Here is a 22,504-nt window from a genome sequence, read left to right on the forward strand (position 1 = left end):
TGACAGGCGATACTAGATACAAGATGCTGGATGAAAATGAACAAAAGCAGTAATGGACATGAGGGATTTGAGAAAGATATGGAATCTTCACCAGTCTCCAAAAAAAAAGCAAATCAAGTCGACTCCTGCGGCTTCTCTTTGAATCTGTTCTGGAGCAGTCTGCTACTGCCCACAATCTTTGACGCCAAGGTGGAGATAGGTGAGGGACTGATTTCTCCAACAGAGATCTCGGCTTGGAATTCTTTGGTCAACCAGGTCCTGATCTCGACAGCAACAAGAGAGTTTACTGTGATTGCTGTCAGTAAATGTCTTCTGCGATAGTCACAGGGAATAGCGGTGATCTTACCTCCATAGGATTGCAATGGCTCCGAAAGGCTGATGTCCTCCTCACGGACCATGACTGCATCTGCGACGCGCTTGACCATTACGTCCTCCACAATGGCAACGGCGGCTTCGACAGTCTCAACTTTGGCCAAGGCCTCTAGCCCGGCCAAGGGGCTAGAGTCTTTCGTTTTTGAGAGGGCCGACTTCCACACCACGCACAGCTTGCCGTCTCGAGCCCACGCGTTGCGGTCGATGTGCTGGCTGTCGATCTGGCCACCACCTAGCCCGGATACGACCTGCGCAGAGATAACCTCGTCTCCGATTGTGTAGCCCTTGATAGCGGTCTTGACCAAGAAGTGGACGTCCGCTTCGCACAGGGTAAGGGCCAGCAGATGCGACATTGTCGTGTACTTGGTGTCGCCCGACTCAGCGAGATAGCCAACATCCCTGACAGCGGCAACATCGAGGGCCGTCGCCTTGAGTCCTTGGCGACGGCGCCAATGGGCAAGTGCATCCTCAAACGTGTTTCCAGCTGCATAATTGGCCTGGCCCGGATTACCGATGACGCCTGAAGTGGATGCGAGCATCACGAAAAAGTCAAGGTCTTTCGGGAGGACGTCGTGGAGATTCCAACTTCCTTGGATCTTGGGCCTGGTGCAATGCACCCAGTCATCATGGGTCATGTTTTCGAAAATCGTATCCTGAATCAAACAGTTAGCTACTGATTAGCACCTGAGTGGCGTCATTTGTGGCTTACTCTCAGTGACATGGCACACTGGATGAGACCCTTCGGCGGAGGCATCTCAGCATTGCACTTCTCGACTGCCTTCACAAGCTGGTCGCGGTCGGAGATGTCGCACGCATAAGCGTTAGCGTTACATCCAAGAGTTCGAAGCTGGTTCAAGCAAGTTTTGGACGCCTCTTTGGTATCACCCGACTTGGAGAAGAAGGCCAGATTCTTGGCCCCGTTGGCGAAGAGCATGTGTGCGATGCTTCGTCCGATGCCCCCCAAACCTCCAGCAAGTAGGTAGGTTGCATTAGGGTCCAGAGTCAGCGGGTGCTTGATGCGAGGAATGACGGGGACAATCTCGTCAGGGTTGGCCTTGACGATCACCTTGCCCATGACCTTGCCGGATTGGAGAGCGCGGAAGGCGTTGGCAACATCCTTGTAATCATATACAGTGACAGGTCCAATGCCTCGGAGCTTCCCAGCCTCAAGAAGCTCAAAGACCTTTTCCTGGGCAATCTCACTCTCGACAAACTCCGGCAAGTGGTCGTGGAACTTGTCAAGGTTGAAGCCGATGAAACTAACGCTCCTGTGGAAAGGCTCCATGTCCAAGGCGGTATTGCCGAGAATATCCCTCTTGCCAATCTCGACGAATCGGCCAAAGTCTGCGACGAGGTGCCACGACTGTCGGAGAAGTTCACCGGCGACAGAGTTGAGGACGACATCCACACCGCGGCCCTGTGTCACACGCCTGATGCCCTGCACAAATGACAGATCTCGGGAAGAGAAGATGTTCTCCTCAGGGATCCCATATCTCTCCATCAGGAGCTTCTTCTTGGGTAAGGAACCTACTGTGGCAAAGATCTCAAGCCCAAAGTGCTGGCAAAGCTGGATAGAAGCCTGCCCGACGCCACCAGCGGCTGAGTGGATCAGAATGCTCTCTCCTTTCTTGATTCTTGCCTCGTCGACCAGACTCTGCCAGGCTGTCATGTAGGCGATAGGAACACCGACGGCTTCCTCGAGCGTCATGGTCGAAGGAACCTTGTGCGCGACCGTGTACTTCATGCCAACATGACTACCGAAGCCTGAGGTGCATGAAGCGACGACTTTTATCACGACGGAAGTGATTAGGAAATACGATCTGGTAGCAATGGGATGGATAATAGAGATAAGACTCACCAGTGTCTCCGATCTCGAATCCCTTGGTATCCTCTCCCATCTCCACAACAACACCGCCAACCTCACAGCCAAGAGTAGCGGTCTGGACTTCGCCAAGGGCAGCCATGATGTCGACAAAGTTAAGGCCTTTTACGTGCACGGTTAGTGAAGTCATTCGTGCAAGACGCGAAATAGCGGCGACTTACCTGTGTACAGAATCTTGACCCTAAGATAATCGCGCTTGATAGGCTTAGCAAATTCTTCTCTGTCAACGAATTGAAGAGTATCAAGTGAGCCGAGTTGTCCCAGGTTCATCTTCAGATATCGATCCTCCTGGAATAATGGCTCATGAACAGGTACTGGGCTAGAGCTGTCGCGCATCTCCGCCGCACTCAGCTCTTTGTCGTCCATGAGCCGCTGTACGTAGAGAAGGCCATTTGACTCAGCCCACTCCTTATCCGGATAATCGCGCTCGTTCAAACCGAAGAGGTAAGTGAAGATCCGCATGACAATGTCCAATCCATCCGTAGATGCTAAGTCAAGTTCTGCGGACAGGTCCAAGGTTGCCAAAGGCTTGTTTTCGTACTCTGACCGAATGGACCGGAAGAGACCAGACGAGATGTTGAACCAGGGAACAGAAGGACCGGAGATGTGACCAGCGTGCGTAATCCACAACATACCAGTGCAGTCCAGGGCCATGGACTTGATCGCAGTGAATAGGTCACTCGACAGATCTTCCATAACTGGCTCCTCAGTCTCGATGAACGAGATAATCAGCTTGCCTGAAACATCTCCGACCGTATCCCAAGACGTCATTGTGGTTGATAAGCCGAGCTGGAACAGGCCGGAAGCACAATTCGCGACAAGCTGCGAGACTTCGGGCGACCGCTTCGGAGAGCAAACGATGATAACGTCCGAGTTCTCAAAGGACGGTTCACGCTTGACCCGAGACGCCATCACGGAGACCTGATGCATGTTGGCGTTCTCCGAGTCGCGGAATAGTTGGCCCACGCCCTCAAACCCAGCTTCAGTCAGGAGAGCGTGCCAGGCCTGCTCGTCGAGTCGCACAGAAGAATACGTGCTATCCTTCTCGCTGTTGTGGTCACGCCACCAGCTCGGAAGCGCGCCCAGAACGAAAGCAGTTCTGATCTGGGACTGGGTAACAGACTTGACGATCGCACTGCCGCTCGGCTTGAGCAACTTTTTGATGTTCTGCAAGGCCAAGCCAAGGTTAGCTGTCGAGAGTGACAGGTCATCAAAGATCACGTAGTCGAACTTTGCTGCTTCGAATTCTTGTGCCTCGAAGTCACACTCAATGTCAAACTCTTTGCAGGTAAGAGTATCTGCAGACATTGTGCCAAGGGACGAAGTCATGGTTTCGACAGCCCCAGCGCTCGAACTAGTGAGGGTGTAGTGGTTGATGCGATTTGTCTTGCCCCCAAGACGTTCAAGGATCATCGAGGCGCATGTTGTAGAACCACAGCTTATCTCTAAAATTTCGAGATTGGGGTTGACATAGGCCGCACAGTCAATAATATCCGTCACGACAGAGTCGGTGAAAGACAGATCGAGCTCATTCTGAATAAACTCGTACACGAACTGCGGAGTCAAAATGCTGTTTTCGGAGGCCCCTATATTTGTACCGACTGCCTGGATGGCCTTTAACACGGCAGCTGCGGCATCGTCCACTGTTGTTTCATTGACGGCATTCTCCCGGAGAGACGTGAATGACAGAGACTGCATCCATTGCTGATAAGTGCTCAATGATGCTGCATCGCCGCTCTGAGTTTCAGCGATGAGCGAGGTTGAGTTTGCCAGTGCCTGCTGCACAGCGACAAGTGCAGCTTGGTCGCACATATCAGCGCACATGATAGCCTTGTCCTCGACAGCTCTAGGCTCGTGTGGAGGCAGAGGGGAGAGCCTTGTATCAAGGACCCAGTCAAGACGTGCGCTAGCGGCTGAGTTCGGTCCGCTTCCCGGGGCAGAAGATGCCACAGCGACGACGGTCAAGTTCTTTAGGATAACCATGGGCTTCTCCCAGCTTTTGTCGGAGAGAATAGAGGTACCTAAGTGCTTGGTATGTGTCTTGGGCGTCCGGGTGCAGTAGCCCTTGAGAACCGAGCCCGCCTCTGTCGGCACTGAGGAAGACACGAATAAACTCTCGATTGAGTGCGGCAACATAGCAATGCCCAGGCCAGCAGCATTGTAATTGGTGGTGGCCAACATCTGGAAAGTTGCATCAAGCACCGTCGGGTGTATCGGGAGAGGATACTCGATATTCTCAAACATGGTGGCCGCGGTGTCGGGAGTTTCGATGTTGCACAGACCAAAGCCGTCGCCTCCTTGGATGTTGGTCAAGTTCTGGAACGTGGGGCCAAACTCTAGGCCGTAGCCGTTCAATGTCTGATACATCCGGTTGGCGTTTTGCTCAATTGTCGGCTTGGCCTGAAGCGATGCATATTTCGCTTGGTATATCTCCCATTCTTTGACGGCCTCTGTGCCGTTCTCGATCTCGCCTGGCTTGGTGGCATACTCGACCTTGACAAGGCCGGTGCAGTGCTCCGACGCTTCGTTGTTGTCGCCAAAGGTCACTACGGAGAAGTGCATCCAGTTTGCCGAAGGCTGCTTCGTGCCGATACGGTGCGGCGAGAGCTGCAATCCAATCTCAATGAAGGAGTCTTGCGACTCAAAGATGATAGGCTTATGCCAGAAGATGTCGCGGAATTCGTATCCCAGCATCGTCTTGGCAGGGTCTGCTGTCTGTTTGCATGCCTCCATGACCATCACTATATAGACAGCTCCAGGCATGATGAGCAGCCTGTGGACCCGATGGTCTAAGAGCCACGGAACTTCAGAAGGGCTAAGGAAGTTTCTCCAAGTCGGCGCAATGTTTTGGTAGTCTTTCGTTGGTGCGCCAAGAAGGTCAGTCCTCGGACCACCGTTTTCCTGGGCAAAGCGCATCGGTCGCGATTCGAACCAGTATCGCTTCTTGTGGTTGAAGGGATAGCTAGGGAGGTTCACCAGGGGCTTAGCTGGTACGGCCGTCCCATCCATAGAGTTGACCAGACCCAAGTCTACCTGAAAACCCAGGCTCCACAACTTGCCTGCTGCTGTCATGGATGTCTCAACGGCATTTGCGTTCCGCTGCAGGAGCGACATGTAGGCCACTGACATGACCCAGGACTGGTTAAGGCTTGCGAGGGTGTCCTTGAGCGGCCCTTGGAGTGCGGCGTGGGGTCCGATCTCAACCAGAGCTTCGACGTTGGCATTACCCTTGCGTCGGCTCCGGCTGTCGCGCGGCTGAAGAAGGTCGGACACTGCCTCGGAGAACCGGACTGGGCTGACAAGGTTCTTCACCCAGTATTCAGGTCCCATCTGGTCGTAGCTAATCTCGGCTCCTGTGACGGAAGAGAAAACAGCTGTTTCAGAGACTGACTTGCGAGGCACAACGTCCTCGATGTCATGAAGGTACTGCTCGGCAATGACCCTCATATGTGGCGAATGATAAGCAGTCTTGACGAGCAGCTTACGGCACCAGACATTGCTAACTTTGAGCAATCCTTCCATCTCAGATACAGCAAAGTCGTCACCAGAAATGGTAACGCTGCTCGGGCTGTTGATGCAAGCAACGACAATATCGCCCTTCTCGATCTTGGCAATGTATGTCTGCGCATCCTCCGCTGACATCGCGGCCGCCAGCATGGACCCGATACGGTCGGGAAGGAGACTTTTGATTTCCGAAGACCGCTGGCCTCTGCAGTAGGCAACCTTCCAAGCGTCCTCTCGGCTCAGGACACCCGCAGCGTATGCAGCGCCGATCTCACCGCTGGAATGCCCGACGACAGCCTTGGCTCGGACGCCCCAGTGCTCCAGCAGATCTACCAGAGCAACTTGCAGCGCAGTGCAGAGGGGCTGCGATAATTCGGGCTCGTTGATGCGGCTGGTGCTCTTGTCTTTGCTAAGTTCTTCAAGGAGCGACCAGCTGCTTCCCATGGACGACGTGAAGTATTCATCTGCGTCGGTGAGACTGCTCCGGAACACGACGTGGCGCTGCAGCTCGCGGCCCATTGCAAACCATTGAGCGCCCTGTCCTGTGAATACAAAGGCACAGGACGCCTTCTTGGTAGCGCGTCCGAGAGATGGGAGACCCTTGTCAAGAACCTGAAGGAGCCCAGTGCTGGAGTCAGCGATAGCAAAACTCCTGTAGTCGAATATTGTTCTTCGTTGCGCGAGAGTGTATGCAAGACTGTTCAATTTGTCATCTGACTCGAGCTCATCGCCAGGAATAGCAGTCTCTGGAGCAAACTCTTGTTGAATGAACCGTGCGTATGTCTCGGCAAGTCTAGCAACACCATCTTGTTCGGGGGAAGTGAAAGCAAAGAGCCGCATTTGCTGACCGCCTTTGCTCTTTTCAAAGGGACTTGGCGGCAGTGAAATGCCGGAGTCAACACTTGGCTCGGAGTCTGGCGTGCCCGGGGGCTCGAGAGCGGCCGACGTGTTATGATTACCTGCAAGGTTCCTTGCTACAATTCGCAACGATGGCACGTTAGTTGGCGTGGAGGGTAGATTGGAGCGATAGACACTTGCTTACCTCTCAAGTAGTTCATGGCGTCGTCAAGAATAACCTTGGTCCGTTATCAGTAAGCACAAAGGAGAACAGCATCAGTTGATCTATGATCTTTTGAAAACCTACATGAGCATTAGTTCCTCCATAGCCAAACGAGTTAACACTGGCACGGCGCAGGCCGTCAGTAGGCCATGGAGTTAGTGTGCTAGGAATTTGTAGCCTCCACTCATCGAGGCGGAGTCTTGGGTTAGGAGTTTCAAACTCAGCAACGGCGGGGATAGCACCATTCTCGAGAGTAAGAATTGTCTTGATGACACCGGCAATGCCAGAAGCACCCTCGAGATGGCCCAAGTTGCTCTTGACTGATCCCACAATCACAGGGTGATCATCCTCGGCTCTAGCAGCTCCAATAGTTTGGCCAATCGCGAGGAGCTCAAGCGGGTCACCCACCTAAGTCAGAAGTCTGATTAGCATTTCCCAGGCTAAGGGATTATTTCCACGATTCCTCATGTGATTCAAGACATACCGGTGTGCCAGTTCCGTGTGCCTCAAAGTACGATGTATGGCCAAGTTCGAGACCAGCCTTTTCATAGGTCGATTTGATCAGAGACATCTGAGCCGTGGCACTTGGTACGGTGATAGCGGGAGTCTTTCCGTCCTGGTTGATACCACTACCCTGCGGGTTTGTCAGAGGTCAACAGTTTCTCTAAAGCAGAGACTTTGTAGGCTCTTACTCGAATTACTGCCCGGATCACATCATTATCGCGAAGGGCATCGGTAAGCGGCTTGATGATAATGACTCCAACACCTTCACCACGCCCGTAGCCATTGGCCCGACTATCGAAACAATGCGAGCAGCCATCAGGGCTCAAGAATCGTTGGGCTGACAGTCCTCTCCAGACCTCGGGTTTGAGCATGAGACTAGTGCCCGCTACCACTGCCTAAATCCGGAGTTAGATATTGCAAGGTGTGGAAAACAAGTCGTGTCGGATGGGCGAGCTTACCATGCCACTCTCTCCCAGTTGAAGCTCACGACAAGCCTCGTGAAGGGCCACCATGCTGGACGAACATGCCGTATCAATGGAGAATGATGGCCCACGCAAATCGTAGAACCAGGATATACGGTTTGAAAGCATGGCATTACCGCAACCCGTAGCTTGGTACATTGACTGCTGATTGATCTCGCTGCCACTGATCATGTCATAGTCGCTGCTGAACCCGCCGACGTAGCTTCAGGCACAGTCAGTTCTGGTCAATACCTCAAGAAGCTTCAACACTTACCAGGCAGTCTGAGTGCCGGCAACATCCTTGATTGATATCCCAGCTAGATATGATTGTTAGTGCATAGACTAGCTCGACGTTTGTTGTCGTTGACTTGCCGTTCTCAAAAGCTTCATAGGTAACTTCCAAAAGTATACGATGTTGAGGGTCGGTGCCATCTGCTTCAGAGGCAGTCATACCAAAGAAGGAGGAATCAAAGTAGCCAGGATCCTCTGCCATGAAGCATCCCTCTTTGGTGATGATCTTCGTATGGGGGTCAATCAAGTTATCAGCGCTGTGGGTCTACCATGGAAACTTACCGCGCCTTGGCGATCAGGGGAGGGGTGATAGAACGCATCTGGGTTGAAGCGACTGTTGGGAATCTTGGTACGCGTCGACTTTGCGTTGCTCAACACTTCCCAGAAACCGCTAGTGTCCTTGGCCTCTCCAGGGAAACGAAGACTCAGACCAACGATGGCCAGCGGCTGAAGCTTGTCCTCCTCCATGATGTGCAGGTACACACTCACTTGGGCGTCAGGCTAGGCACTCACTTGTGACATGAGGCTTGACCGATTTTCACAGCCTAATGGAAGTGACAAAGATGATGGTACAGACCCAAGAATTCCCCTTCATGCAAGCCACGTAATGGGAGAATGCCCGTATTATCTGCATTACGCGGACACGGCTGAGATCGAGGTCAGAGATAGATCAAACGCTAACCCGTTTCGATATAACTCACCGAGTGGCACAACACAGCACTCGGCTCAGTTGTCATCAAAGAGGTGTACAATGGTCCATGTGAGTTTTGGGAAGGTCGAATCTTGGGGCGCAATCGATGGGCAAGCCCTGAACGGCGCATACCATGGCAACAACCCCTGGAATGATCTGACAGGCTGTTTGGTGGGAACACCATCGATGCCCGGAAAGTTAACAACTCCTGTGGAGAGTCTCGTCGGTGGTTTTCTTGCTGTACAAACCTGCCGAAGAAGTTCCTGTGACTTGTACGGTACGCAAGCTCGGCCTCGCCGACGCCGAACTCAACTTCTGTTTTCGATACCGAGAGACCACGGACAAACAACGAAAGTGCAAGCTGAGGACAGAACCGGTAATCAGACGCAGGTCACGGATGATCTGACTCTAGGGAAAAATCATGCAATTTTCAATTCATTGTTGTCTCTATCCACCCAAGTTGTACCATTAGATACTGATGCGGTGGATCGTGCAGATCGTTGACTCAGTAGTTCAATTATGCTATCTGGTAAAGAGCCGTGCTCGTAGAGTTACAATCTAAATATCAACTACTAGTTGCTGTTTAGCTAGCTGGCGCGGAAATCGCAGCGCTCCTCGCATACACCGCCTCCAGATCGTCCAGGCGCTTTTTGATTGAGGGTGGGTTTCTCTGGTAAGTAAACAGAGACGCAAGAAGGCATCCCGCCGAAATTCCCATGCACATACGCATGTTGACCGTGAATGCTTGGATGTACGTCCGCCTCACCTCCAGCTGCTGGAGAATATTGAAAGACGTGATTACTATCGGTGTCCTGTAAAAGTCATCAAGCTGCTGCGGCGAGAGCACACCTGTGAGCTTTTGTTGGATCAGGGAATTCAGAACGATGAATCCAGCGGCAACACCGATACTGCCGCCGAAAACTCGCATTTGAGCTACGATCCCCTGGGCAACGGCTGTGGCGAGACGCGGTGAGAAAAGTCATGCTCTGCGTCACTCTGGGGGGCAAGACTCACCATGATCCTCGAACTCAACGTTGAGCGACGTCATGAATGTACTGGTAGATAGATTCAAGCCCAGGCCAAGGCCTAGCAGAACTTGATATCCGTATTGGCTCTTGGTTGGTAAAACCGACGTGGGTAACGTGGACAAAAGCCCAGTTCCGATCAGCATGAAACTGCTAGCGGCATTGAGGGTCCAGAAGGTACGGTTCTTCTTCGAGGACAGAGCGCCACCTAACATTGATCCCACGGCTGTACTTCCCATCAGCGGGAGAAGCAAAACTCCGGACTTTATTGCATCGTAGATATGCACAATTTGTGCTCGCATTGGAATGTTGATGATGACCAGGAACATGACGAAGCCGTTCAGAATCGTGCAACTATGTTCTTGTTAGTCTCGGCAGAGTGGATAATTGTATGTGGAAACATACATAATCGTTGCCATCATCACCCTGTTAGACAAGATTCGGAACGGAAATTGCGGTCGGATATGTCGTAGCTTCGTGCGTCGCGACATCTCCCACTGCCAAAATACCAGTCCAATCCAGGATAGGCCAGATAGGACAAACACAGCGATCGTCGGCGCACTGGACCAAGCATATTCCCGGACGGCACCTTGGTTGATGATGAACACGAGAAGAACTGTCCCGACGAGAATGAAAAGTGTTCCTAGGTAGTCCAGATGCCGGAATCGCACTTTCGTGTATGACTGGAAGTTACTGGGCCAGACAAAGAACAGGACGATACCTGGCACGAATGCGCAAGGTCCACTGTAGTTGGGAATTAATTACATATCGCAAGTCGTTTGGGAAATGCCGGGACAACTCACTTGATCCAGAAGACATATCGCCAGTCCCGATAAGTTGTCAGGAGACCACCGATCACAGGCCCACTCACGCCAGCCAGAGCAACAATGATGCCCAAGATCGAAGATATCAACGGAACCATAGCTGGAGGGCATATCTCGGGGTAGATAATCATTGTCATGGAGTAAAGGCCTGCGCCACCGACACCTTGAGCAGCCCGGAACCCGATCAATTGGTCAAGATTCTGAGATGCTCCGCAGGCCATTGACGCGGCCAGAAAGATGGTGAATGATATGCACAACACGCTCTTCCTACCCATGGCGTCCGACAACCTCGCAATGAGAACAGCGCATGCTAATATGCCGTGAGACTCAGTTCCATGAGAGCATGTGGCAGTGTTGATTGACTTACCGACATATGCTAAGGTATAGGATAAGACCACCCACGAAGATAGCCTGAAACCGCCAAACTCTTCAGAGATGCTCAGTAGCATGGTGGCAACGATCGTTGTGTCCATGAGCGAGAGAAACAAGCCCATCCCGATGCTGTATAGCTTCTGCATTAACACGATGTTGCACGGATGGTTTGACTCGGATCCAAGGAGGCTGTACCAGGCAAGAATTGTCACAAGTCGCCACCTGGCGATGTGAACTTTCTTCAGGACCAAATCATTTCCGTGATCCGATGCAGACCGCGCATCGCTCTCAGGTGAGGCGGCTATGGACACGGTTGTCATGGGTATGGTGCTTTCGTCGCCCATTGTCGTACATGTAGGTTTTGTGAAGTAACTGGGGAAAACGAACAATGTCAATGGTGTTGAAGATCTGCTCTCCTTCGGATTTCTTAGTCATTAACAAGTATTACACGACATCTGCAACAGCTCCATGGTCACTAGCCGCATTCTTGGTTGACGGTAAAAGTGATGTATACGACTACTTTACCTCGAATTCGCGAGCCCGATACACGACGCCCAACGCGTCATCAGGAGACATCAGCCGATAACTGTGCAGGAGTGTGCTGTGCCGAACACCAGTGTGCGTTGCCCGCCACGGGAATTGGTTGTATCCTTTGTGGATCTCGTCGGCGAGTTTATCTGCTTTTGTTTGGCTGGCTGGAGTGTTGGACCAAAACCCCCCAATTGGTGTGTTGATATCCCTGCAGCGTGAGGTATCGCGTCTATTGTTGATTGGCTCTACTTCCGCAGTTGCTGTGTTCTGCGAAAAGTCCCAAGTGCCAAGGGTTCATGGCGGCCTCAATGTCAAACCTCTGCTAAGGACTAACTCTGGCTCAATGATCACTAATCAAATGGCACAAGAACATCTTCTAGTAGTGGGATCCTTATTATTATTCTGACTGTATTGATGAGCTTACTGCACCAAGATATTGATTCAAGTTGTGCATTACATATGAAACAAGCCAGCTTGGTAAGATCCAAACAATAATGCTGAAAAATCATGTGCACATGAGTGTGTTTTGTCAATAGACTCAAGGTAATTAATTAAAGGCTCCCAGATGCAGGGCTCATTGGTTTCACGAATGCTGTATAGCCCATTCTATTGCCGATGCGACGGCCTTCAAGTCAACGGGCGTGGTGGGCATGCGATGTCCACCATTGAGCTGCACGACCTTTGTCCTCTTCTTCTCGCAGAGTTTCACAGCTATCTCGCCCTGGCGACAAAGAGGATCGGCCCGGGCAATGACATGAACCGTCGGGATCGATACTCGTTCCTTGACCGTCAAGGGATGGAATAATCGCGGGAAATCATCTTCCGTCCCATTGTCCTTCCATGCGTGGCTCACGCCGTCTGTCTGGCCCGGCGTGTGACGTGAGATATCCTGCACAAGATTGACAAGCTCATCGACCAATGCTACTCTCTGGCTAGGGAGCACGAGCAACGCACGATGCTTTGGAGCCGACTTCGGCTTCTTGGACTTTTGTGGTTTGCCATTGCTCTTGCCATTCATTTCCGGGACTTCGGCAACCTCGTCATCACCGACACCATTGGCACCGTTGGTCACTTGGTTTGGCTCGCTTTCCGGCTTCTTGTAGTAACGGCTGTATTTGTGAACCGCATCGGCATTGAACTGGGCATCGGGTGAGATGACGAGGTTAGAACAGAGAAAGACCCCGAATTTGAAGCGAGGCGGTTGTCCAGGGCGGTTGATCTCGTCGTGCAACAAGATCGAAAGAGCCAGGGATGCACCCTGGCTGAAACCCACAACGCCATCGAAGGGGCCCTCGTCCTCGATTGTCTCGAGAATCAGATCGTGGGCCTCCTGGCACTGGGGCGAGGACAGACCCTCATACCAGCAGAAGAATGGCCCCTTCACAAAGTCGGGGAGATCTAGCAACGACCCGGTCAGCACGTCAACCCCGTACGCTGTTGCCACTAGCGAGTTCAGCTGGAACAGAGTGGAGTGGATCGACAATTGCTTACCCCGAGCACCCACACAAGGGACAGGGCCATTGATGTACACGAATTCGTGATTACTGCCCAGCAGAGCTGCCAAGCCCGCCATTTGTCTCTCAAAGATGGCCCCCGAAGTGCCCCTAAATGGATTAACGAAGCCCGCATGAGTAGCGATCCTGAAAGTATCGGTCTTGGCTTACGTACCATGGGTGAAGTGCCAGAATCTTCATCGTCTCGGCCAGTGATACGGAAGTGCATGCGTGAAGGACACTATCCCAGCTTCATGCCCAAGGTGAGGTTGAGATGCTGAGCAGAAGCAGAATTTGACAGACGTGACGAGACTCTTCGTATGGTCAGAAGTTTGATGCGCATACCGGTTTGGTATACGATTAATGAATCAGCGACCTACGTTGCCGTCTCCGACTCGGGACATTTTCCAATTCAAGTTTCCACGCCAAAACAAAACATGCCGTCTAGGCGCCAAGGGCTGTGACAGGCACCAGGGATAGGTAACGCGAGGAGACTTCCGTGAACTACGGCAACATACCCGTAATATCGGCCGAGATGCCTGCGCAGTATCATCGTTCCATAGTCTCTAGTCTAGTCTAGACCACCCCGGCGGCCGTTGAGACCAAACGGCCAGCCACCAAAAGTACCTCCCATGCGGCCCTCACCTACCTATCCCGGGTCAATCTTATCCGCGCAGACACACTCAAGCAGAATAAAGACAGTACTCTGGTCCAGGGACCAGGATCTCATGATGGCCTAGCCTTTTATGGGCTGATTATTCCCCGTTTGTCACCTTGCCGCTGAGCTCGAACACCGGTACAATTCTTAGCTAGCCTTGCTACCCCGAGGTGACATCGTTCGTGGGGGGCTGGGTATTGGATGTCAGCTGAAGAAGGGCCAGGGCTCTTGCTCTCATCGATGCGGTGGACTTTACAATAACCATGTGCTTTTGGTGACCGATAACATCTATTTGGTAGTTTACTGTGATGAAGATAGAGAGAAAGTGATAAGAGCTGGAGGAGACTATCTTGGCCCCTTACATATCCATTCATTCTTGCATTAGGTCCCGCGGGCATCGCGGATGGATAGTGACGACTGAGGATTGCGAGCAAGGGCCATGTGCGATGTGCTCGGGCCAGGGGTCGGCAGTCGATGCAACCCTGTAAGCTGCAACCGCGCGGATACCTTGATTGATCAGATGGAAAATGCGGCACAGCTCGTAGGCATTGTCGGGGAAGCAAGCGGAGGCCAACATGCCGTACTGTGGGAGACATATTGGCTTTCTCACGGTTTTGAAATCATGGGCCATTGCAGGCCAAACTGGCTTCAGGGAATATCTCGACCAGGGCTCCAAATGACTTTCGAGCAACGTACGCAAGTGTGCTAATCTTAGGATGCTAGGCGGGCGAGCTGGTGTGTAGCAACGCGCTGCTTACTCTCGACTTTCGCACTGTCACATCGCATAATATTACCGAAAGCACGATGCTATCCTGCACTCGTGCCAAGTAACACCAGCCATATCTCTTGTCCGATAGCTGCGGGACAGCAGGGGATTGAACCAGGGGTCGAATCCTTCCTTTCTCCTCGGCCACTAGCAGTTCTTTGAGCGCGCCTGGGTGTGCTGTTGATGGCAAGGTTTGGTTCCGGATCTGAGCGACCCGCATCAGCATCAGAGGCTTTTTGCCATCTTGCACGACCCAAAATGCCATCTGCTCATCTAGCTAGACCGCGCGGATATCTTCCTTCTCGAAATGGCATGCACACCGATGCACACGTTGCTCGTGTTTGGTAAGAGGGGGGGACCGTGTTACTCATGGTTCGCCATGTCCGGGGCCCCGGGCAAAGACCAGTGGGCCAATTGCCGCAGTGGCTGTGCCTCACTCCTGCTGTGAATGGCTCATTATACGTATTATTGGACGCAATAAGCTTATTGTCTTGCCTGTGGGCCGACTCGATTCAAGGTACATTGGCTCTGAGCGAAGCAAGAGTGCTCTGTTTGTCCCGTTTCCAGTCGATGCTCCCACTTTTCTCCAAGAGAAAATGGAGCCCGGAATCTTGATTTCGCCAACTGCCTGGCTGGTCCTGGTCCAGTTGCACAGCTGTGACCCCAGGAATGGGTACCTAAGTGCTGTGAACCACACCCTAATCGACTGCACAGACTGTTGTCTGCATAGGCGTTCCCCGGGTATTGGAGATAGCAAACAGAGCGAGAGGCCGGAGAACATGCCCCTTCCAATCATACCGATGCGTCTACTGTACCACGTGGATCAGGTTATGTTACCTCTGTGCGTCGTATATCTTTAAGAGAGGCTATTGCCTCCGCAGGTCTTGCGAGGCCCCGCGCTTCTTAGGTCCCAGCTGGACGGTTCAATACACTCAGCTTAACGCGCGGATAGGACGAAGCATGGCCAGAGAATGGCCAACACTCTCTTCAGACACTGGCCACCACAGACTTCGGAGTTCCGCCTCGCATGCGAAGAATGCCACAAACGCAAGATCAGATGCGAACCCGCCTCCGACGGCAATAGGGTGTCGTGCGAGGCATGCCAGACCAACCAGCGGTTGTGCCTCTTTTCGCTAAGGAGCAAAACCGGACGACCGAGAAAGGCCGGCCCCGAAGCTGGCGGCAGTAGTCGACAACGGCAGAGGCCATTAAGTGGTCCCAGCGCGGGCACCAGCGCCGTTGTCAAGAATGCCGAACCACCAGACGCCTTTCAGCCGCTGCCACCAACTCCGAAAACAACTACGACCGCTCGGCCAGAGCTATTGATTGGTTGCCTTAATGATGGGGATCAGCCTCCGGTAACTAATGAGGAGGGGCAGCCACCACCATGGGTGCCCCGACCGCAAACTGCATTGGCACTGTCCCTGCATAGCCCTCCAGCGACCAGCGACGAGCCGGTGTTCCAAGACTTCGACATGCAGGATGACGATCTTTTCACTGACATGCTCAACTCGGCCTACACCCTCTCAACCCTGCACGAGTCATCCTGCGAGCCCGGCTACACTACCGAGCCCACCACGACTGCCGCCAGCAGCAGCAACAGCAGCAGCATGCTGCAGGCCCAGATTGCATCGTACGCGTCACCGCAGCCCGGGAATTTGGAACTTGGCGACAGTATGAGGGGGATGAATCAGGACATTGACCCACAGTTGATGGCTCAAGCAGGCGGCACAGACTTCTCAGACGCACTGCGGCTATGCAGTGAGATCTACGAGCGATGCCAGAGCAGACCCCTCGATTTACTGGCCGAGAGCGACAAGGATCAGGTTGACTACACCCTGGGCACGATTGAGGAGCTCGGACGCGAGTTAGTGGCCGAACAGCAGCGTCAGAGTGATCTGTCTTCGCCCATCAGCGCCACGGCCCATGGACGGCAGTCTCACTACAAGTCGCAGATCCTGCACATTGTCGTGGCCGAGGCCATTGAGATCGCATCAAGCCTAGTTGAGTGCACTCTGCAGCGCCACTGTGCCAGCGCCGTCCTGACCCCTCAGGACTATTTCGGTGCGACCGAGCCCGACTCTGCCAATCAGAACCCTGCTCTCGCAAGGAATACGGGCATTGCGAGCCCGCGGGTCACTCCGGGGCAGCGCAACACGCAGCTCGATGGCTGCGTGGCGCTTTTCCGTTTAGATTACTCACTGTCTCAACTGCGTCTGTTTATTTCAGGACAAGACGCCTGCCACAAGTCAAAGCCCTGTTCAGGCGGTAGTGTTCACGGTTTGGATGGCGTTCAGGTCTCTTGTCAGTGCCACGGGTCGACCATGCTCCGGGTTGGGCAGGTGCGCGAAAGAGTCTGGACTTTGATCGAGAAGTTGCGCGGGGATTGGAGATGATTCTTTTGATGACTTCGAGATAAGAGCTAACTGTCGCTACTCGGTTTTGCAACAATTACAAACTCTCCTGCATTTGGCCTTTCTTATAGGAGAAAATTGAGTCTCTTTTGGCAATCTTATTAAGTCTAAGTACACAGATGAAAGTTCTTTAGCTCGGCATCTCTCTGGTCTGCATTACATGTGAAGCTCCGTGACAATTCCCGCCGAGGCACAATCAGAATGATGCCAAATTTCACGTGGTTGATTTGTAGACCAAGTGGTGTTTCACTAATGAAGGCCGTTAGGCCCAGAAGTCTGTCATCATACTGTAACAATAGTTCTGCTGGACCGAAAGGAGACAATCCAGCGATTGAATGGCCTGTCTATTCCATGTTCTTCGAGCCGATTAATCGAGTCCATCAGAGTCAGTAGAAATGACCAACCCCTCCGGCCCATTTTCTCCTCAGCCCTTGACTCCTTGGTAAAACCGCCGAACTGCGGGGAGTTGCAAGGGTTGGGCTTAAGGTCGCGTCTGCATGACGAAAAGGCGCCGTAGCCGCGATCATACCAGGACAACAAGGGTATCTCGAACGATCCGGTCGCCGTTACATTCGGTTTCTTTTGGCGTCCATGCCAAGTCAACGGGAGGGACGGAACACGCGGTCTGGAGCTGGGGTATTGCGGCCGGACCCGATCGCCTCGTTGAGACTTCGGTTACATCATGCAGTATGTGAGTTGATGCCTCTGACCGACGTACTTACAAGTAGCAGCTGTATGCAGCCAATTGATCGAACTGCCCCCTATCAACCAAAGAGAGGCATCCATCAAAAAACGTCGGCGTAGGATCTACCCAAGTGAAGCGCGTCCACACCAAACCATACGCAAGACAACATGTATCTCAAACACGCCATTGCTGCTGCCGCGCTCGTCCTCACTGCGAGTGCGCAGAACTACCTCACCGACCTCCCATCTTGCTCTCTTCTATGTTTGCACGATGGCATTCTTAAGGCCACCAATTGTGAAGTTCTCGACTACGCATGCCACTGCACTGATGAGAACTACCCCAAGATCCAGGCCGCGTCGATCGACTGCCTCAAGGAAACCTGTGGCAGCGAAGAAGCTCTGAGTAAGTCACGATGACACTACCCAACTCCCTTTGTGAATTATGTGTCACGTAGCTGAACATGAATGCACAGATGTTGTTGTTCCTGCTACCAAAGCCGTGTGTGCCGTGGCCCGCGCCGCGGCGAGCGCCTCGGCTGCCATCTCGAGGGCCAATGCCACCGCTACCAAGTCTACTGCCGGAGGCTCTGCCACCGCGCCGCCTGCATCTATTACTGGCGACGGAAAGGGTAGCAAGACTCCTACTGTCAGTGGAACGCCTGGCCCAACGACGAGCGCGGCGGTCGTCAGTGGCAATGGTGCAGTGGCCAAGAGCGCCTCCCTGGGTCTGGCTTCACTGCTCTTCCTTGCTGCCTTCATTGTTTAGAAGGGAAAAAAGGAGCATTATTTGGAATATTTGAGGTCTCTCAGAACCGATGGGGAACGAAATTGCACCCTCAATCTGGAGTGATCCATTAATGTCAATCTATACGCTTTCTGGAAATACTGTCGGGTCTTATGTATTACTTAGAAAGATGAATGAGTCTCTGTTTCATCACATGTGGGAGAGTCAAAGTTTTGAGTGAAGTCCCAGATGCAATACGAAGATATTTGAGTTAGTATTGCGCCACCGCATCATATGGGGCACGCACAAAACACCAGCCCGGGGCTGATATTTATGCTTTAGACAGATTTCTTGTTATGATTAATAAGATTGTCTTTATTTAGCTGCTTGACTTTGGCCATGGCATCGACTGTTCCTATGATACCGCTTATTGCCGCTGTCATATCATAGGCCCTAGCATGAGGTCGACACACAAGCCGAGCTGAAGAAAATGGTGAACCTTCGGGTTATGAGTCCCATGCAGGCCCAGACGAGTGCCCGGATCGATATTCTTGTCAAGGCCCTCGTTGCTTGATTCTATAGTCGCTCATTCTTTGAAAGTCAATAGACACGATGTGATAGTGTGGTCGTAATGTATGCTTGTTACCTCTGAGCAGCGCAGGCCGCTTTCGGCACGAAGCAGGACGTCATAAAGGGCTGCTTCAGAAGTATTGACAATCAGTTGAACTTATGTTGTTCCTAATTCTGGGCTGTCTTAATCGAACGACGCGATCAGGTTTCATCTGAATAATCACGCCGAACGTGCAGAAAGTCGCCGCCTGCATGTGCATGGACCAATGGGTGACGGCAGGTCGCCCATACACACCCTACCCGCAGGCACCAGAGTGATGTAGTGAGTCGGTCAGCTTATGTAAAGCTGGAGGCGGGAGACATTCAACGACTGTCACCAGCGTCCTCGCCTTCTTCTCTACAGCTCATGAACTACTAATTGCAGCATTCGATTGGCCCAGTGTCACTGATACAGGCTCGCCATGAACGCGCATCACTCCACGACCACATTTACCCAAACCGACGAAGAGGAGGATGCTAGAATTCTGCGAGAGAACCTAGCCAGAGAGGCATTTCGAGAATGGCCGAACGACGCTGGTGTAAGTAAAGCATCTGTTTGGGTTGGATCTAGCCCCCTCTTCTCACTCTTCATACTGAAATAAGGTCATGCATACATAGTTCGACGGGTTGACAGAGCATCGCGGCCCCATTGAGCTACAGGTGGAAGGCAACATTCCGGCCTGGGCGACGGGCTCCCTTTACCGGACGGGACCCGGGGCGTGCAAGATTGAAGACACCAAATCCGGAACCATTCACGTCTCGCACTGGTTCGACGGGCTTGCTCACACTCACCGCTTCGACATTATGCCCGCTGCGGATGGAAATGGGGTGCGCGTGATGTATTCGTCCCGCCGGCAGTCTGAAGCATTCGAGAAGGAAATCAGAGCCATGGGTGTGATACGTGCCTTGACCTTTGGCCAGCGAAGCGACCCATGCGTGGGCATCTACTCCAAGTTCATGTCCATGTTTCGCCGGCCGGAGCACCTGGACAACATCTGCGTCACAGTCAATGCCAACATGCCTGGCTTCCCAAGTGTGGTGGCCGCTGATGCCAGTTCCGAGGGCCACCGAGCTGGGCCAAAGAATGTCTTCTTGGCCACGGACACGTCCTGGTTCTCCGAGATAGACCCCAAGACTATGGAGCCCATGGCGGCGGTCAGTCAGAAGCAGCTGCATCCCGACCTCAGAGGACCAGTTGGTCCGGCCCATGTGCTGCAGGACCCAGAGACTGGCGACTTCTTCAGCTTCAATGCCGACTATGGCATGCAAGCGACTTATCGCGTATTCCAGATCACAGCAAGAGGAGAGGTCAAGATCCTGGCCACATTCGCTTCAAAGGCTGGCTACATTCACAGCTTTTTTCTGAGTAGGAGCTATGTCATCGTATGTGTACCAGTGGCGCATTACAAACTCGGCGGAATCCAGATCCTCTGGGAGGGCAGCGCCTTGGAAGCGTGGAAACCGTTCGATCCGAGCGAGCCGTGCAGGTGGTTTGTCGTCGACCGAGTGAACGGAGAAGGGGTCGTAGCAGAATTCACCTCGCCGGCCGGCTTCTTCTTTCATTCGGCCAATGCCTTTGAGGACACAGATGGGGACATCCTCTGCGACCTGATCGCGTATCCCAATAGCAACATCGTATCTGGGATGTACTACGACGTGCTGCTCAATCGTAACGAGGCCGCCAAGGCGTTTTGGACCGAAGGCCAAAAACAAGCTCCGTGCCACCCAAGCTTGGTCAGGTACCGTTTCTCCGGCCGAGACTTCGGGAAGCACAGTGGAAAAGGTGAGCTGCCGTCACCAGCACTGGAACTGCAGATCCCGGCGCCCCACGCGGGCGACATGCCGACCATCAACCCGGCTTTCGCATGTCGTCAGCATCGCTATGTGTACTGCCTGACAAGTCGAGGCCTCAGTACCATATTCGACAGTATCGCCAGGGTCGACACCCAGACGCGCGAGGTGCTCATGTGGAAGGGTCCGATAGGCCATACCCCGAGCGAGGCGCTCTTCGTGTCGCGAAAGGAGAAAGGCGGTGCTGTGGCGCCTGCTGATGAGCTCGACGGTGTGTTGCTCACCGTAGTCTTGGACGGCGAGAACAGGAAGAGCTACCTTCTGTGCCTAGATCCGAAGACTATGACAGAAATGGGCAGAGCGGAATGTGAGTTTGCGGTGGGACTAGGGTTCCATGGCCAGCATGTCGTCGACATTTGATGGCAATAATATGCGTCAGAAACCTGGCCTTTTGCAATGATTCTATCTTCCCTTCTCCGGAACGGCTGTAGGCGATAAAGAATAGTTCCAGTCTCTCCACTTGTATGCCATTCTCTTTGGTACATAGTCGGGTATGTTCTAGGCTGGTCGAATGGAGTGTACATGATGCATCCTCTGATTGTTGTATATCAACCATTGTATGTAGACTGATCACTCCATACTCGAGACCGTTCCATACAGCAAAGACCCTTCTACTGGTGATCGGTAGAAGAAGCAATAACCTCCCAATCATCCAATAATTTCTTCGCTTCCGCCATTTTCTCACGAATTGCTTTCACAATGTCGCTTCCCAGGACCAAGCGAAGAGGAATATCCTTTTCCTCAGCAACACCGCTCTTGGTGAACACGTCGACGATGACTTTGGCCCCCTTGACTACGTCTCCTAGCTGCTGGTTGTCCACCATATCCAAAGCCTTGTTACTTTCATGGGCAGGAGTTCCGTCATACACCTCTAGAGTCTTGCTCGCCTGAATTCGGTGTACCGATTCAGCACTAGTATTAAGCAACCCCGTGCGAAAGTACCCAGGCTCGATGGAGCAGACCGTGATACCAAACGGTGCCAATTCCGCGGCCATTCCGTCGCTGAAGACTGATACCGCCGCTTTGGTCGCGCAGTAGGCTGCGACGCCGGGGAGAGACGAGTACCCAGCAAGGCTGCCAAAGTTGGCTAGGACCACTGGGTGGCGACCTTGAGCTTTGGCCGCAGCATCCCGCAAGTACGGGATGGCGGTGCGAGACACGCTCGCAGCGCCAATCATGTTGGTAGTAAACTGCGCGGCGATGTCGGCGGTGCTGGACTCCTCGACAGCCCCATTGAGGACGTAGCCGGCGCAGTTCACGAGGTGGGTGATGCGGCCGTAGACTGCGTGGGAAGCGGCGAAGGCCTTTTCGACCGCGTCGTCGCCGGCCGAGACGTCGAGGTCCAAGATGGTGGCACCGGCGGCCTGGAGGGATGACAGGCGCGAGGCGCGTCGGGCCGTGGCAATGACCTTGTAGCCACGCCCTAGTACTTCCTTGGCGATAGCTTCGCCAAAGCCGGAGGTGCAGCCGGTGATAAGCCAGACAGGTTGAGACATTCTTGTTGACTATGAAGGATGTGGACTCTGATGCGGTTCTGTCGTCTTGTAAGTTATTGGATTTTAGATTCCAGTGTTTACTGAATTAGCATCTGTGATATTGCAAAGGCTATTGAACGTGCGACGAAAGCTGATCGCATATTTATAGCCATTTTAGACATAATAAGGTCAGAGAAGGTCTCAATATTGGACGAGTTAATGCCGATGGCATTATCTCGCTTTTCGTTTAATCAGCTCTATGCCCGAAAGATGTCGTTTTCCAGGCGATGTAAATGGACTGCCACACGGCGCT

General features: G+C 52.9%; 7 protein-coding genes across 7 annotated transcripts; 3 read left to right on the forward strand and 4 right to left on the reverse strand.

Annotated features, from left to right (window-relative positions):
• Positions 1 to 113: 113 nt before the first annotated feature.
• On the reverse strand, positions 114 to 8,542 carry E0L32_002005 (uncharacterized protein; the record flags this gene model as incomplete). Its single annotated transcript, XM_031136148.1, has 13 exons — positions 114 to 286; positions 347 to 1,025; positions 1,082 to 2,157; positions 2,231 to 2,356; positions 2,416 to 6,732; positions 6,801 to 6,834; positions 6,903 to 7,226; positions 7,303 to 7,452; positions 7,511 to 7,717; positions 7,781 to 8,006; positions 8,058 to 8,100; positions 8,237 to 8,300; positions 8,357 to 8,542. 13 exons carry the CDS (start codon positions 8,540 to 8,542, stop codon positions 114 to 116), a joined length of 7,605 nt encoding a protein of 2,534 aa, XP_030989113.1.
• An 810-nt stretch (positions 8,543 to 9,352) lies between these two features.
• On the reverse strand, positions 9,353 to 11,330 carry E0L32_002006 (uncharacterized protein; the record flags this gene model as incomplete). The annotated part of the gene is made up of 6 exons (XM_031136149.1): positions 9,353 to 9,435; positions 9,492 to 9,719; positions 9,780 to 10,144; positions 10,196 to 10,534; positions 10,594 to 10,924; positions 10,982 to 11,330. The coding sequence occupies 6 exons, from the start codon at positions 11,328 to 11,330 to the stop codon at positions 9,353 to 9,355; spliced, it is 1,695 nt and encodes a 564-aa protein (XP_030989114.1).
• A 770-nt stretch (positions 11,331 to 12,100) lies between these two features.
• E0L32_002007 (uncharacterized protein) lies at positions 12,101 to 13,211 on the reverse strand (the record flags this gene model as incomplete). The annotated part of the gene is made up of 3 exons (XM_031136150.1): positions 12,101 to 12,951; positions 13,009 to 13,121; positions 13,186 to 13,211. The coding sequence occupies 3 exons, from the start codon at positions 13,209 to 13,211 to the stop codon at positions 12,101 to 12,103; spliced, it is 990 nt and encodes a 329-aa protein (XP_030989115.1).
• A 1,481-nt stretch (positions 13,212 to 14,692) lies between these two features.
• On the forward strand, positions 14,693 to 16,830 carry E0L32_002008 (uncharacterized protein; the record flags this gene model as incomplete). The annotated part of the gene is made up of 2 exons (XM_031136151.1): positions 14,693 to 14,778; positions 15,387 to 16,830. The coding sequence occupies 2 exons, from the start codon at positions 14,693 to 14,695 to the stop codon at positions 16,828 to 16,830; spliced, it is 1,530 nt and encodes a 509-aa protein (XP_030989116.1).
• An 870-nt stretch (positions 16,831 to 17,700) lies between these two features.
• On the forward strand, positions 17,701 to 18,298 carry E0L32_002009 (uncharacterized protein; the record flags this gene model as incomplete). Its single annotated transcript, XM_031136152.1, has 2 exons — positions 17,701 to 17,935; positions 18,006 to 18,298. 2 exons carry the CDS (start codon positions 17,701 to 17,703, stop codon positions 18,296 to 18,298), a joined length of 528 nt encoding a protein of 175 aa, XP_030989117.1.
• Positions 18,299 to 19,287: 989 nt separating this feature from the next.
• Positions 19,288 to 21,076, forward strand: E0L32_002010 (uncharacterized protein; the record flags this gene model as incomplete). Its single annotated transcript, XM_031136153.1, has 2 exons — positions 19,288 to 19,404; positions 19,484 to 21,076. The coding sequence occupies 2 exons, from the start codon at positions 19,288 to 19,290 to the stop codon at positions 21,074 to 21,076; spliced, it is 1,710 nt and encodes a 569-aa protein (XP_030989118.1).
• Positions 21,077 to 21,327: 251 nt separating this feature from the next.
• Positions 21,328 to 22,212, reverse strand: E0L32_002011 (uncharacterized protein; the record flags this gene model as incomplete). The annotated part of the gene is made up of 1 exon (XM_031136155.1): positions 21,328 to 22,212. One exon carries the CDS (start codon positions 22,210 to 22,212, stop codon positions 21,328 to 21,330), a length of 885 nt encoding a protein of 294 aa, XP_030989119.1.
• Positions 22,213 to 22,504: the final 292 nt, after the last annotated feature.

The sequence above is a fragment of the Thyridium curvatum genome (genome assembly GCF_004353045.1).
Source record: "Thyridium curvatum strain D216 chromosome Unknown NODE_8_length_716436_cov_74.480370, whole genome shotgun sequence".
NCBI lineage: Eukaryota > Fungi > Ascomycota > Sordariomycetes > Thyridiales > Thyridiaceae > Thyridium > Thyridium curvatum.